This window comes from Zootoca vivipara, chromosome 8 (assembly GCF_963506605.1).
Source record: "Zootoca vivipara chromosome 8, rZooViv1.1, whole genome shotgun sequence".
NCBI lineage: Eukaryota > Metazoa > Chordata > Lepidosauria > Squamata > Lacertidae > Zootoca > Zootoca vivipara.
The window spans coordinates 85,688,498-85,705,468 of NC_083283.1; the positions used below are offsets into that span (position 1 = coordinate 85,688,498).

At 46.8% G+C, this 16,971-nt stretch overlaps 1 protein-coding gene across 3 annotated transcripts in view; it reads left to right on the plus strand.

Moving 5' to 3' along the window:
* Positions 1-16,971, plus strand: part of SLC24A3 (solute carrier family 24 member 3) — a 150,205-nt gene that overhangs the window by 65,129 nt on the left and 68,105 nt on the right. Inside the window, exon 2 of one of the 3 annotated variants that reach the window (XM_060278158.1) lies at positions 6,046-6,130. The exons of the other annotated variants lie outside the window; for them this stretch is intronic. Coding sequence (XP_060134141.1) covers positions 6,091-6,130 — 40 coding nt within the window. The 5' untranslated portion in view covers positions 6,046-6,090. The remainder of the gene's footprint in view (positions 1-6,045; positions 6,131-16,971) is intronic. 3 annotated transcript variants of the gene reach the window in all.

Sequence of the window (16,971 nt, forward strand, 5' to 3'; positions counted from 1 at the left end):
GGTTGGGAAACACTGCTCTACATCTCTCTTGAAGCAGGAGTCAAAGAGGAAATGCCCGCTACACACACAGGTGGCGGTGGCTCAGAGATACTTCAGGTTTCCAAATGAAACTGGCAATGAAAGGTGAGGCAGCAATGCAAAGAAACTGGGTAGGGACCTAAGAGGTTTGAACGCAGAGCAGACCCTCCCTGTTTTGCACAGTGTTACTGAGCAGCTCATAAGAGCATGCAAATGAGAATTGCTGCTTCTCTCTTTCCCTGGCCAGAAGGTGGAAGGATCAATGAATCAAAAAGGTGGAGAAAGATTTGAGATTTTTTGAGGCTTGCATTTGGGAATTCGGGACTCTGCATGACAAAGTGAGAAGCCATGATGGCTTAAGGGTTTTCATGAAGGTCTTGGCATTTTTGTGGCAATTGGAGACTTTGTATATATCATAGTGGGGGCCCTTCAAGACCCCACTGCTGTTTGAGTAGATCTGAAAACTAGGCTTCTGCTGGTTCATTACTCCTAGAATTTAGCTCCTGAACTCTTTTTTGTTTTCAGGATTTCGTTCCTAGCACCCAGTGCCCTTACTGTGCCCTTAATACAGTCTAAACTGACACTTTAATTAAACAAACAAATAAATAGGTGGTGCATACCCAATTGTTACTCAGCTGTTACCTTGATCTTTTGTCACTGGACTGGGGCACTTAATTTACCGAAGCTCCACTTTTGCTCATGGAGCAGGTGAATGACCAACTGAGCTGAGATTTACCTTCCAGGATTCTAGAATCAAGACTATCCTGTTGACAGCACTGACAGGTCTCCTTGGCAACCATTAAAGCACCTGAGAAGAGGAAGGAGGAAACATGGTTAATAAATAAGGCCTGATGTGTCAGCCACTGACTCCTGGCTAATGTTGGTTGTGGTCCAGCACACAGCTTGGTGGTGCCTGTGGATGAGGAGGGTGGCACTCACAAAGAGAGAATAACAACAACAGTAAAGCTGTCCACTAACACAGCCTCCCATCAAGAGCACTGCCCCTAAACAAAGCAAGCCACAAAAGAGACAAGAACATCCCCAGAGCAGTAGTAGTAATAACAACAACAACAACAACAATTTATTATTTATACCCCGCCCATCTGGCCGGGTCTCCCCAGCCACTCTGGGCAGCTTCCAACAGAAAAATAAAACACAATACTCTATTAAACATTAAAAGCCTCCCTGAACAGGGCTGCCTTCAGATGTCTTCTAAAAGTCTGGTAGTTGTTTTCCTCTTTGACATCTGTTGGGAGGGCGTTCCACAGGGCGGGCGCCACCACCGAGAAGGCCCTCTGCCTAGTTCCCTGCAACTTGGCTTCTCGCAATGAGGGAACCGCCAGAAGGCCCTCGGTGCTGGACCTCAGGGTCCGGGCAGAACGATGGGGGTGGAGACACTCCTTCAGGTATACTGGACCGAGGCCGTTTAGGGCTTTAAAGGTCAGCACCAACACTTTGAATTGTGCTCGAAAACGTACTCTGAGCCAATGTAGATCTTTCAAGACCGGTACTGTAGTTAATGGCAGAATCTTTTCACCACTGTTCCTTTGTTCCCAGTTTCCAGAGCATGAGACAGGCACAGGCCTCCTTCTTTTTCAGAGATGATGATGATGATGATGATTATTATTATTTATTTATACCCCGCCCATCTGGCCGGGTTCCCCCAGCCACTCTGGGCGGCTTCCAACAAAACATTAAAACACAGAAATCAAACATTAACAGCTTCCCTAAACATTTATAAAATGCTCCTTCTCTAACCCTTTTCTAGGTTTCCTTATTCACAAATGTAGTCCAATGTGCTTGCCAGGGTGGGATAAGGGACAAGTCAGAGTATGATCCTGTTTCCTCCTTTCCCATCAGGCAGCCGAATATTTGAGCTTCCGAAAGATTGAAAGATGGTTTGAAATAAATTTCAAATATGTCTTCATATAGAAATAAGAAGCCACTGTTTTTATATTTCTTGATAAAGGTAGGTAGCCGTGTTGGTCTGCCGTAGTTGAAACAAAATTATTATTATTAAGAGTCGTCTGTTCTTGCACTGCTGGGCTGCTCCCTGACCAATGCATACCTTAAACATGACTCTTGCAGAGACTTATGATTAATTTGTATGCTCCAAATTAAACTGCAATTGCTATATATGGGGTTACAGGTAGGTAGCCGTGTTGGCGTAGGCGTACCCACCACGGGGCAGGGGGGCAGCTGCCCCCCGAAGCCGGCCCAGACCTCTCCGCTGCGCATGGGAGAGCCCGATGAGTGACGACAAGTGGCTCTCTCTCCGAGGCGGAGCAGTAGCGCTGCGCAACTTGCAGTCAGCCATCGCGCAGCGCGAGAGGAGGGGCCGGGGAAAAGAGTGCGAGGCAGCACGGAGGCTCCACCAATCAGGCTCGGTTTCGCCTGACGAGCGCCGCCGGGGTCCTATAAGAAGACGCAACAAGCGGGCCGAGGGATGTTGGGTTTTTTTTGCGTGTTTGGAGAAAGAGGAGAAAGGGAATGCGAGAGGAGAGCCGGCAGCTGGCTGGCTTGCTGGCTGGGACTGGCAGGAGTGGGAAATGTGGTCCCGGGTCCCAGGAGTAGGCTCGGCGGCTGCGGCGCCTGTGGGCACTGGCGTCCTCCTGCTGCTGTTGCTGCCAGTGGTGATGAGGCAGCTGCTGAAGCAGAGCACGCTCTTCCCCCGCCCTTGCCAGGTCGGCGTGTGGCTCTGCGCGTGTGCGTGAGTGTGTGTGTGTAACCCTCTCGGAGTACGGGCGTCTCTCCTTCTTGCTTGCTCCTCAGGCCCTGCGGTAGGACATGCTGCTGCTTCGCCCCGAGCAACGCCTCTGTGGGCGGGAAGCGGTGGCTTTGCCTCTCCCTCTGCCCCACCTAGGCTCCCCCAGCTGCTTTAGTGAGGGGCGGGGAGGCATTAGGAAACCGCAGGGGGAAGCGAGGGAGCCTCGCCCGGGTGGGCGCAGGTTTCCCTCAGCCGCAGGCGAAGCTGTTGGAGCTGAGGGCCAGAGCTCTCCTGCTGGAATTGGGCTTCCCGGGCGGGGGGCAGACTGCTGCTTGGTCTTGCCCCGCCGGCCCTCCTCCAAGGGTGAGGAAGGGGGGGGCGGCTCCTGCTTCTGCTGCTCACTTGACATGCAGCCCACGGCTCAGCTCGGCTCGGACGGCTGCTGGGGGAGGCAGGCCTCGCTCTTGCCGCCACGACACACAAAAGGCTGGACAGCGAGCAAGCAAGCGGGGAGAGCTCTGTCTGTGCGGCCCGAGCATGGCAGGAGCCGAGAGCAGTCCGGCGGAGAAGACACCGGCAGCCGGCTGTCCCGTCCCGTCCCCTGTGGGGGCGCCTCTCCTTATGTCCGCCGGCTGCCGCCGCCCTTGAGCAAAAGCAGCAACAGCCAATGCGGGGAGCCGCATCTCCTTCACTCGCCAGCCCAGCAGAAAAGGAGCGGAGCCGGCGAGGCGGAGGCGTGGGCAGCTCTGTATGCCCCCTTGATGTGTCCCCTGCTGGGCGGGCGGCCTGGCTCACCATGGCAGTCAGCCCAATAGGAAGGACGGCCCTGCCTCCCATCCTCTCCAGCCGAGCAGGGTAGCCGCCGCCGCCGCCAGCCCCAGAAGCACAAGGTGTCCTCGGGCCTGCTGGCCCTGTAGCCCCGCCCACATTCCCAATTCATTGCCCTTCCCCTCCCGTGCCATGGCCCCGCCCCTGAACGACCATGGCTCCCCCCCCCCAGTTTTGATCCTGGGTACGCCCCTGCATGTTGGTCTGACGTAGTCGAAACAAAATAAAAAATTCCTTCCAGCAGCACCTTAAAGACCAACTGAGTTTTTTATTTTGGTATGAGCTTTCGTGTGCGTGCACACTTCTTCAGATACACTGAAATAGAAGTCCCCAGATGCTTATATGTAGAGAAAGGGTGGGGAGGGGTATCACTCAGAAACTTAGTTGGTCTTTAAGGTGCTGCTGGAAGGATTTTTTTTATTTTGCTATATATGGGGATTATACTCTTCAGACTCTGTTTCCAGGGTGCAAGTTATCCTATCGGTAAAAAGGGAATAAAATGGGGCAAAAACTAATTAGTATATCAAACTAGGAAAATTGTCACAAATTGGGTTCTATGTGAACATTAATAGCTGTACAGGTATGTTAATAATTAGGGGTGAGTCGTGGATGCCCCACCCTCCAGCGTGCTGCAAATGCCATCATTCGTCTCTGCCTCATTTTCTGCTCCACCTCCTTCTGTTTTCTAATATTAACCATGTGCAATAGGTATATTTGCATTTTGCCACAATTTGCAGTTTATGTGTTGTTTTTCTTGTACCACATGCACCACCTCATATACGGTACACCCTGATTTAAAACATTGTACAACTGATCTTGCTCGATAGAGCAAATAGGTTTGAAGGAAGGGTCTTGATGGATGAAGAGCCCACTTTTGTAATTCAGATTTTTTTTGCCCTCTGTTATGCTGTTGCATTTGCCTAGAATACTTTCCACCATCCCTTTGTGGCTACCCAGCAAACCACTCTCACTTCCACTGTCCCAGGCTCTAAGGGCCAGCCCAAATCATTTTGGCACCTGAGGTGGACCCCAAAATAGCTTCCTAGCAGGGAAAGGGGATGAGAGAAGATCTACATCAGAAACAAGGGAGGGAAGAAGAATTGACATTGGGATCTGCTGCCCTGGTGAATCCTGCTACCTGAGATGGTCAACTCATGGGTGGGCCAGCCCTGCTGGCTATCTACAGATGGACAGCACATCTGAATATGACTTATGTGTATAAACCAAAATTGTGTTGTTGGTTGCCTCGTATTTTTTTCCGGGGGGCTAACCACGTGTTTTTGGCACAAGGATTTTATGCATGTACACAGCCAAGGATGGCAGGGGCAAGGCTGGAGCGCAAGGGACGAAAGTGGGAGAATATCCATTCTGGCCTTTTGTGTATTTCATGAGCAAGTTTGCAGATGACACCAAATTGGGAGGGGTGGCTAATACCCCAGAGGACAGGATCACACTTAACACGCCAAGTAGTATTGTGTTGTAAAGTTACAAAGGCTTGTTTAGCCAATAAGGTGTTCAAGGCATCTGTGAGGTTGATGAAAAAACGCAGAAATATTACGTGGGCCCTGGCAGACATGGAAAGTAATCCTACTTCCACTCTTAAGAAAGCTGTCGGAGTACTCTGAGGGAGGCCTAGAATTCTTCTGAGATAATTTGTTTGAAAGATTTCAAGCCCGTTCTAGCAGCTTCTGATTCCACCTTCAGAGTTCTACCCCATATAGCATCTGGGGAATCACTTTTCCAACAAAAGCTTTTAGTGCCGGGATCACCAGTTGCCCTCCCCTCGTATTAAAAAAAACTGAGCAAAGCACAGATTGTCCTACGTGTTAGAAGGGTCACAGCAGGCCCAGCATCAACACAAGCAGCACCTATCCTGGGTCAGGTTGGCAAATACCCTTGTAAAATAGATATACCATTTTCTTGTACGGTTTTTTTAGTTTTAGAATCTTTGCAACGAGATGGGCAGATCTAAAGTTAATAAGCATACGTCTCATATAATGTCCATAGGGCAACTATGAGATGTCCATGATCTCTATGGGGCGTAGTGTCTGCCCCAACAGCTGGGTCAGGGAATTTGCGACCGAGTGTTTATCCACCCATTTGTTATAGTTCAAGGGGTGGTTTCCCACCAGTACTGCAAGCTTGCTGTTCTGGAGTTGCAGGGTCGAGTTTTGGATTTGGTTGGGCAGGCATCTTACTTGTTTTTGTGCATGCACACTTGAGCAGGGGTGAGCGGAATTTGCAATGTTGTTAAGCTGAGGAAGTGGGGGGGGGGCGCAACTGAACAAGCCAAAGACTTTTTCAAGCTTCTTTTCGATCCCATCCAGCCTTTTATATAAGTTGGTGGTGGTGTGTGTTATCAACTCAGTCTGGCAGATTAGCAGTTCCAATGCCTCTCGGTCCTCGTTTAACTGGGCTGGTGGCTGGGATAGTTCAGGTGAGGTTTTTTGCGGGGACTCATGAGTCTTTTCATTCTGTTCCTTCATACACAGGCTCGAGGCTAGTTGTGAGCCATCCACAATGCCGGCAGGCTCCTCATGAGTAGTACTAGGAGCAAGGACATCATAGCTGTTTGCGGTAGGGAAGTTTCTACAGATCTCATTTAGGTCATTGTCAGGCAAGAAATCCCTGATATTCGTCTGTTCTTTGGCAGTGCTCGTAGCTTCATTGGAATGCAGCCTGCAGCGTTTCTTCTGAGAGGAATTCAAACAAATAGCCAGCACGTGTAGAGACAAAGTCAGAAAAGCTAAAGCACAGAGTGAACTCAGGCTTGCTAGAGAGGTTAAAAACAACAAAAGGGTTTTTATGGGTATGTCCGTAGCAAAAGGAAGAACAAGGAAACAGTGGGGTCATTTAGAGGAGAAGATGGTGAAATGCGAACAGGGGGAATGCCTCAGTCTTCTCCAAGTCTTCTCCAAAAAAAGAAAACAATGCCTGACCTGAAGAATATGGAGCAGATGATTCAGCAGGGGAAACACAGCCCAGAACAAGTAAGGAGGTAGTACAAGAATACTTGGCTAGTTTAGATGTATTCAAGTCTCCAGGGCCAGATGAGCTACATCCAAGAGTATTAAAAGAACTGGCAGAGGTGATTTCTGAACCACTGGCAGTTATCTTTGAGAATTCCTGGAGAACAGGTGAAGTCCCAGCAGACTGGAGGAGGGCAAATGTTGTCCCTATTTTCAAAAAGGGGGAAAGAGAGGACCCAAACAATTACCGCCCAGTCAGCCTGACATCAATAACAGGAAGGATTCTAGAGCAAATCATTAAGCAAACGGTCTGTGAGCACCTAGAAAGGAACGTTGTGATCACTAAAAGTCAGCATGGGTTTCTCCACATTTCTACATCATTTATTTTTAAAAAATACTTCATGAAAATTCATCAGTGAATTTGTAATACACACATTTTTGTGAATTTGTAATACACAGATGTTTGGCTGGAACTGTGTGATGCTGCTTCATCTCCCCCCCCTCCCTTCCCATGCTCTGCAAATTGCTTCCTTCATTGCTCCACCTTCTCTTCCCCCCCCCTCTCTGTGATTGTCTGTCTCCCCACCTCCATTTGTTGGTGTGCTCAGATTTGTAAAGCAAGCTGATGCTTGGAGCCCTTTCTTAGTTGTCTGTGGAACTCTTCCCCCCCCCCCCCCCGATGCTTGGCTTGGGACTTGCTTCAGAATAAAAGGGGGGACCCCCTTTGTTTGTTGTGTGTGCCTTTCTGTTGAGGCAGAAGCAGCCCAGAGGTTTCATATTAACCCAGCCTACACAGCCAGCCCCATACCTCCAGCACTCCCCTCCCCAGTTCAAGCAGGGGGGAAATACACTCCAGATCATAGCTGCCAAGTTATCCCTTTTTTAAAGGGATTTTCCCTTATGCTGAATAGGCTTCCTTGCGAGAAAAGGGAAAACTTGGCAGCTATGCTCCAGATCAGGCATCCCCAAACTTCGGCCCTCCAGATGTTTTGGACTACAATTCCCATCATCCCTGACCACTGGTCCTCTTAGCTAGGGATTATGGGAGTTGTAGGCCAAAACATCTGGAGGGCCGCACTTTGGGGATGCCTGCTCCAGATGGTTGTTGGCTTGCAAGTTGCTTCAGAGTAAAATAAAAAAGGGCCCTGCTCCGCCTTTTGAGCCTCTTCCCTTTCCCTCCATCTGTATCTGTGTCTCTCCCCCTTGTTATGCCCCCCATTTCCTCCTCCATTCCTACTCCCAACCCTAGAACTCAATTCTCCTCTCACCCCTTTGATTTTTCAGTCATTTGTTATTATTAATAACAAATCAATATATTGATATTAAATGTGAAATTTTGGGTTCACTGTCAATCAAATAACTGGTGTTGTGGGATGTATTGTATAAGACTCAGTGGTGAATTCTATTTGAATAGCTAAAAGTGTGACAATGAATTGTTTTTTTCTCTTCTTTAGTAATGTCGTTAAATTATTAGGGAACATTTTCTCACCTTACCTTTGATATACTGATTACTTTAATTTTAGAGAAAATGTGCTAATTTAAACATTATTGCTACAGTAGTACTATAACATAGCAGTTGTAACAATATGTTAAAGGTAAGTAAAATTTTAGCAGTTTTTGAATTAGACCCATAAGTAGTAGCAGATTACCATGTTCACCTCCACATAGCTCCAGCCTTATCTCAGATATCATGATATATCGAAATATCACTGTGTTTAGCTGGTGATATATTGTGATGTTGAAAACCAGATATCACCCAATCCAGTCCAAATATACTGTATTTGCACTTCCTTCTATCAAAAGTGACTTAGTGCCTATCATAAATCTAATTGGGAAAAGGGGAGACAACCGCAACCCTGAAAATTCCCAGATGATCAAGCTGCAAGCAGGAAAGGGTTATAGAAAGTTGCTGTTGCTTCTTTTGGGTCATGGGTGTTAACCAGAAAGTTGGTGGTTTGAGCCCACCCAGGGACGACTGTGGGCAGGATTCCTGCAATGCAGGGGGTTGGACTAATGACCCTCGAGATCCCTTCCAACTACACTTGAGTCATAGAGATAAATATGTTTGTGGGCTGAAGAAAACCATGAATAACCTCTAATAATGAGTTTGACTGGAGGAGACTATGGTGCTGGAGGAGACTCTTGAGAGTCCCATGGACTGCAAGAAGATCAAACCTATCCATTCTGAAGGAAATCAGCCCTGAGTGCTCCCTGGAAGGACAGATCGTGAAGCTGAGACTCCAATACTTTGGCCACCTCATGAGAAGAGAAGAATCCTTGGAAAAGACCCTGATGTTGGGAAAGATTGAGGGCACAAGGAGAAGGGGACGACAGAGGACGAGATGGTTGGACAGTGTTCTCGAAGCTACCAACATGAGTCTGACCAAACTGCGGGAGGCGGTGCAAGACAGGAGTGCCTGGCGTGCTATGGTCCATGGAGTCACTAAATGACTAAACAACAATGAGTTTGAAGTGTAGATATGGAAGTATAAGATCCTGACTTGTCTTTCTTTTAGAACAAACAAATGGCAATGAGCCACTAATAATCTGATCTGCTTTATTCAGTCACATTTTCTATTTTATTCATAGCAGCATATAGGCTTTGTTACAAAGTGCAGAGAAGTGAGCTGGCAGTTTTGTAATGCTGCCTACATGTCTTTATTTCAATTAAGTCCGCCCTCCCTGCAAGTCTGTGGGACCTTGACGTCAGTAATAGCTTCTTAAAAGAGAGAAGGAAAGTTCAATTAGAGCCTCATGAAAAATAGGCTTCTCCAGCATAAGATTGATTACACAAGAGCTTTTTTTATTCCTTCAAGAACATATGGTCAAAGAGGCAGGTTTATGGTATCTAACCCAGTTTTCTCAATTCTGGATTTTTTAAAGCATGCCCAAGCTTCACCCAAAAACCCATTAGGGTAAATATGCACCCTGTAACCTTGCCCCCAAATTTCTTCTCACGTCAAAAGAGTAGCAATAAAACTGCTAGCACATTTGCAAAGCTAAGCAGGGTCTAGTATGCAAAGCTAAGCAGGGTCTAGTATGATTTCAAAATGGATTCGAGGCCTCATGTTGAGATTCCTGCATTACAGGGGGTTGGACTAGATGATTCTCGGGGTCCCTTCCAACTTATTTCTTGAGACAGGTAGGTAGCCGTGTTGGTCTGACGTAGTCAAAACAAACAAACAAACAAAAATCCTTCCAGTAGCACCGGTCTCTAAGGTGCTACTGGAAGGAATTTTTTCTTGAGAGATTTTTTTGAACATCATGGTTTTGGATTCATGGAGGATAAGACAAGATAAATCTTTCATCTGATTCACCAGGACATTTATCACGATTTCCGCAGAAAATCTCTTTTTCTTGTTCGTCGTTAACCTCCCATTCAAGTAGTGTTTCATACAGTTCAGAAATTACCTTTGTCTTATTTTGTAATAACTCTTTATCAAGTAATGAGATTTCATTTGGAAAGCCTTTTTCTTGTCTGCCTTGAACACTTCGTTTAGTTCAGGCATCCCCAAACTGCGGCCCTCCAGATGTTTTGGCCTACAACTCCCATGATCCCTAGCTAACAGGACCAGTGGTCGGGGAAGATGGGAATTGTAGTTCAAAACATCTGGAGGGCCGAAGTTTGGGGATGCCTGGTTTAGTTGGTGATACTGAATCTACCCTGTTAAGTGTTGTTTTATTTCCTCGTAGTCTTTTAATATCAACTTAATTGTCTTTATCTTTTAATAAATCCTTATATGTAGCCCAATTTAGTTCCATGTTTTTCTTTTTTACCGTTGTCTCTTCTAAGGGTGAAATCCACCAGGGTGTCTTAGGTTCCAGTAATTCTTTATATTTTACATACTCTATATATCGATTTTCTTATGATTTGATTAAGAAATCCCCTGTGGATTTTCACCTTTTCATATCCTAAATAAGCATGCCACCCATAACGGTTATTTAACCCTTCCAGGTCCAGAAAGTCTCCATCTTGTAATATTATCCACTCTTTTAACCAATTTAGGCAAACCAAATCATAATACAAATTTAAATCAGGCAATGCCAATCCACCTCTATTTTTTATCTATTAAAAGTTTATGTTTAATTGTTGGTTTTTATACTGCCAAATAAATTTTGATAGATCTTTTTGCCATAATTTGAAACATCCCACCCCTCCAATAATTGGTATCATTTGAAATAAAAACATCATTTTAGGCAACACATTCATTTTTACTACTGATATCCTGCCACAAAGTGATAATCTTAATTTTTTCCAAATCTCCAAATCTCTTTTGATTTCTTTCCAAATTTTTATGCAATTATCATTGAATAAGTTACTATTTTTGTTCGTCAGCCAGATTCCCAGGTACTTAGTTTTGTAATATCTTCTGTAATTCTTTTTTCTGCATTGTCATATTTTTTGCTAACATATTGGTCTTATTTTTGTTTAATTTAAATCCTGCCACTTTTCCAAATTCAAGAATTCCTTCTAATATTTTTAGAACACAGTCTTCTGGATTTTCGGTGGTTAAAATCAAGTTATCTGCGAAGGCCTTTATCTTATGTGGTTTCTTTCCCACTGTTATACCTTTTATATTTGGATCTTTCCTCATTGGAATCGCTAAGAGTTCTAGTACCATCTATATAAATAAAAATGTAAATGCCCATTTGTACATAGTCAAAAATCTCCGAAAGTTCTTGATTGATTGCTTTGAAATTTTGACACAACATTGCATTCGAATACGGGAGTGTTTGTATATAATTAGATTATATAGATGTCACACCTGTTACAGGTAAAAACATGTTTTTGTGGGAAAATAGTGCCATCTGTTGGATGTCAAAGCAACACATGCTATAGTAAATTTTTTACTCCCAGGACACCTTGGGGTATGTGGTGGCGTCCTTCCGGCGCAAACGTGTAGAGGGTACTGGCAGCAGGTGGGTGGTGGGTCCTTCTGGGAGACCGGGGGCCAGATCCTGTCCCTTCGCCGCTGCCACCTACCCTCTCCCACCCACCCTCGACCTACCCACCTCCCATAAGGAATTACACCTGGTCCGCCTGCCCCCTCCCCCACCGGGATCCGCCGGGGGAAGCGGGCGACCCTCCCCAAAATGTGTATACGGTTGCCAGCTCCTTCTGGGAGACCGGGGGCTGGATCCTGTCCTGCCGCCGCCTCCCCTCTCCCACCCGCCCTTCCCATGTCCACCTTCAATAAGGAACTCCACCTGGTCCGTCTGCCCCCTCGCCCACTGGGATCCGCAGGGGAAGCAGACAACCCTTCCCAAAATGTGAATACGGTATCGGAGGGGGAGAGGGGGGGTTGGGGTGGAGGGTGATGTCATGTGGGGAAGATGACATCACCCATCAGGGACAACAGAGAGGTCTGTCGTTACCTCATACACCTGTCCTGGGAAACGGGGCCCCTGACTGAACCACAGCAACGCGTGGCCGGGTACAGCTATAATAAATAGTAATGGTGAGAGAGAACAGCCTTGCCTGCTCCCCTTGCCTATCTTAAATTCTTCAGTTATCTCGTCGTTAAGGATCAGTTTGGCTCTCTGATTCTGATATATTGCCTCAATACCCCTCTACTAATATTTTCACCAAGTCCTGTTCTTTCTATAGATTTTTTCATGAAGTTCCATGAAACGTTATTGAAGGCCTGTCTCTAGAGGTCTTTCTCACATGTTCAGCTGAACATGCATAGTCAGGGGCATGGCCTGTAGGCGTAGTCCTGCCCTCTGCAGCAAGAGAGGAGTGAATGAAAAAGATTTTGAAGAATGAGAGTTAAGTGCTGACTGTTAATAGACACAAGTGGAATAAGACATTGCAGTGTGGCGTGCCCCTCTTCTGGGTGCTGGCCAGGTATGGCTTTTCCTTTTCTCAGATACTACATTGCATCCCCCCTTTCCAGTTTTCATCTTCTCTTCCCATCATTCTGTTCCAACTGTGCATGTTCGGTCCCCAAAGAGGTGTTCCTGCTTAGAGTTTTTCTTTCCCCCCTAAAGTTTTGTTTTTTGGTAATTCTTCGAAACTTAGGATTTCCCCAAGCTTGCTGAGTCCTTTTGTCTTTTCTGTGGATGATGCTATTTTGGCTGCATAGAATTCCACATCTGGAGAATAAGTTCACTATTAGTCTAAAGTGGCCATATATCATGCCTCTTGTACAGCTGATATCTAATTGAACTTCAGTCAATCTTCATCATATACATGCATCAGAACACAACACAGTTAGCGAAACATAGTAGGAGATACTTTAGGATAAAACTGTCCGGACATCGTAAGGTACGAAAATGGCTCTTAGGACCTATGCTGATGTAATTTCATGCTGTCACTCAAAAAACTTGCCACATTCTCCACAGCATTTTTACTACAATTGTTCAGCAGATAAGACACCCTAGAAAAGTCAGTGCGATAAATCCCCTCTTTCAATAAGGAGGTCAAATACTTATCATATACTTTTGCATAAAATGGGCAATAAAATAAGACGTGTGTGATGGATTTGACCTGCTTTGTGCCACAAGGACAGTATCTTACAGAATATGGGATTTTCGAGAATCTACTTGCAAAACTGCAGACATCAAGACATTAAATTTTGTGAGGGAAAGAGCTCTGTGTAGTTGGGGATAATAAAAGTGATGTAAATATGGAGTGTGCTGGCCAAACAAGGTTGGAATTCCCAACCCCAAGGGGGAACAGATTTTATTGGCTGTGCTGCTAAGGGTTTGGAATTCAATCTCTAGGATTCTGCACTTGATTGTCTGGAATGCTTCCAATTGTGGGAGCATAAGCAGTGACTCGAGTGATAGATCACAGGTTCTGATTTTGCTCTCATTGTGAGTGGTGGGATTCCACCGGCATATGGAAAGTTAAAGAGGACGGATTGGTTAACTGCACCAATCCATAATAGGATGCCATACAGGAGTTTTTGGCCTACTTTGACATTAAAGACCTTTAGTGCAGCTGGGACAAACTGATTCCCTCTGTTAAAGCAGAAATGGGTGATAGCCAGAGCTAGAGTATCTGCCCCATTAAGTGTGAGTTTACAGTGGTGTTGCCAGAAGGCGTTATATTGGAAGTGGATGCCTAGGTATTTAAAAAAAGTAACCTGTTCCAACGCGTTTCCACTGACCTCCCACCTATGAGGCTTCCAAGATCTTGAGAAAACAAGCACTTTAGTTTTTGCGAAGTTCAGTTCCAGTCTGTTGGCTATACAATATTCCCAGCAGCAGCACAAAAGCCACTTCAAGCCAACCCTTGTGCGACAGAAGGTGGCTGTGTCATCGGCATATAGTAAGATGGGAACGTGGATGGAGCTGAGCTTTGGGCAATGGCCATCCACCCCATGAAAATGGTTGAAGGTCGTTTAAGAAAAGGTTGAATAAATACGGGACTAAGATGCAACCCTGTTTTACCCCTTTGTTGGCAATGATTTGGGGGGGGGGTTAGCCTGCCTGATTGGGAGCATCTCACCTGGCAGCACGTGGAGGTGTGTAGTTTTCTGATGAGAAAGAGTAACCTTTTACTGATGTGTCTAATTGAACTTTATAGGCACTGTGATGATCCATACAGTGTTTTTAAATGTTCTTGTTTTCACTTGTTGTATAACTTGTGTGAAAGGGCGCCTTTTATTTTCAGAATCCCATCAGTTCCAATTGCAGTTGTGAACTATAACAGATGCTTCTTTATTATGAAGTAATCCATTTTAAAGGCATAAAGTGATTCCAGATTTATGCTATACATTGTGTCCTGTATGACCTCCTTAGCAGCAAAGAAGAATGTCACACTTTGATCAGTTGCAATGGTGGAGAGGTAATGTTTATTCAGCTCTTTCTGTTCAGACATGTCTGTTTCATACCCTAAATTCTGATTGGTTGGCAGGGCACATGGAAACCTTGGATCATGTTTCTGGATTTTCTTCCTTGTCCCGGATCCAGCGCAGTCATTCCAATTCTAGGCTTGTATCTAGCCAACATAAATGCAAGTGGATATATAGGCATGTTGGAACGAACTGCAATATTTACTCTGACAATTCATTCTTTCAGTTGAAATGTCTTGGGTTTAAGTTACGTGTGGTACAATCCTATGCATGTTTACTCAGATGCAAGCCCTATAAAATTCAGTGAGGCTTGTTCCCAAGTAAATGTGCACAGTATTCAAGCCTTGAAAAGAAATTGTAACCTGATAGACAAACAATAACATTATCTATGAAGCTTGACCTGTAATTCTTGCAAACCATTTTTCCTTTGCTAAACTCTTTTCATTACTGTAGTGGGTCTTTCTTAATTGCCAAGGCTGCATTCCTGTTCACAGTTACTTGGGAGTAAGTCACGAGAGTAAGTAACAAGAGTTACTTTTGAGCAGGACTTGGTATTTTTTGGCAGACTTTATGTCCATGAAAATGCCAGAGGCCCCAGAGTCGATCATTGCCTCCAGGGTCAGCATGCCCCCCTGGGGAAGGAGGAAGCAAACAGGGAGCAGGAAGTGAGGTGCGTGAAAACCTTTGAGCATGGACAGGACTACACTGTTCCCCTGCTTTGTATATTTTCTGTTATGGGAAAAACTGAGAAAGTCCACAGTTTCAAACTCGCCTCTACCAATAGCAGGTAGCCTTAGGCAAGCCACTTCCAATTTGGGCAAACCTTTTGCTCCCAGGAACTGCATGGAACAGTGGGCAGTGGGTCAGTTACCAGAGCTGCTGGTGGGTGTTGGTGGGGCTCTCTTCACTTTTTTATCCACATATGCTCATCCCACAGTCTCTCTCTCACTCTCTCTCTCAGGGCCGTCTTAAGCGCCCCTCGCGCCATGGTGCGCCGGATCTCTCCGGCGCCCTCCCGCCCCGTTTCCCAGCGCGGTGGGCGGGCAGGCACAGCGTGATCTCTCTGGCGCCCTTCCGCCCCGTTTTCCAGCGCGGTGGGCGGGTGGGCGCAGCACGCAGCTGCGTGGCGGACCGGCGGACCGGCCGGCCAGCGGGCGGGCGCAGCTCGCAGCGCCCTCCTGGCAGGCCGGCGCCATGGTGCCCTGCGCCACCCAGCCTATATGTAGGGCCGGCCCTGCTCTCTCTCTCTCCCTCCCTCCCTCCCTCTCTCTCTCTCTCTCTCTCTCACACACACACACACACACACACGAGCCTTCCCCCCTCACTGAGTCTCTTTCACTCTCTCTTTATCTCTTGAACCCATACTTTCTACCCTTTCACCGTCTTGAAACCATAATCACAAAATGCTGGGCTACACCATTTTGTCGGGAGCTGTGCCTCTTATATGGCCAAGTATCGCCCATTCTCAAATCTTCCATTCTTGGGCAAGGTGATTGAGCGAGTGGTTGCTGAACAACTCCAGGCAAGCCTGGAAGAAGCAGACCATTTGGATCCCTTCCAGTCGGGATTCAGGCCTCATCATGGGACTGAAACTGCCTTGGTCGCACTGGTTGATGATCTCCGGCGGGCTAAGGACAAAGGTGAGAGCGGTTTCCTAGTTCTGCTGGATCTCTCAGCAGCTTTTGACACCATCGACCATAACATCCTTCTGGACCGTCTACAGGGGTTGGGAACTGGGGGCACTGTCAGACAGTGGTTCCGCTCCTTCCTCCTGGGCTGTGTTCAGAAAGTGGTGGTGGGGGATGAGTGTTCAGACCCCTGGGCTCTACTTGTGGGGTGCCTCAGGGTTCTGTCCTCTCCCCCATGATTTTTAACATCTACATGCAGCCGCTGGGAGAGATCATCAGGAGGTTTGGGCTGGGTGTCCATCAGTATGCTGATGATACCCAGCTCTACCTCTCTTTTAAATCAGAACCAGTGAAGGCAGTGAAGGTCCTGTGTGAGTGCTTGGAGGCAGTTGGAGGATGGATGGCGGCTAACAGATTGGGATTGAATCCTGACAAGACAGAAGTACTGTTTGTGGGGGACAGGAGGTGGGCAGGTGTGGATGATTCCCTGGTTCTGAATGGGGTAACTGTGCCCCTGAAGGACCAGGTGCGCAGCCTGGGAGTCATTTTGGACTCACAGCTGTCCATGCAGGCGCAGGTTAATTCTGTATCCAGGGCAGCTGTTTATCAGCTCCATCTGGTACGCAGGCTGAGACCCTACCCGCCTGTGGACTGTCTTGCCAGAGTGGTGCATGCTCTAGTTATCTCTCGCTTGGACTACTGCAATGCGCTCTACGTGGGCTACCTTTGAAGGGGACCCGGAAACTACAATTAATCCAGAATGCGGCAGCTACACTGGTGACTGGGAGCAGCCGCCGAGACCACATAACACCTGCATTGGCTCCCAGTATGTTTCCGAGCACAATTCAAAGTGTTGGTGCTGACCTTTAAAGCCCTAAATGGCCTCGGTCCAGTATACCTGAAGGAGCGTCTCCACCTCCATTGTTCTGCCCTGACACTGAGGTCCAGCCCCGAGGGCCTTCTGGCGGATCCCTTGTTGCGAGAAGCCAAGTTGCAGGGAACCAGGCAGAGGGCCTTCT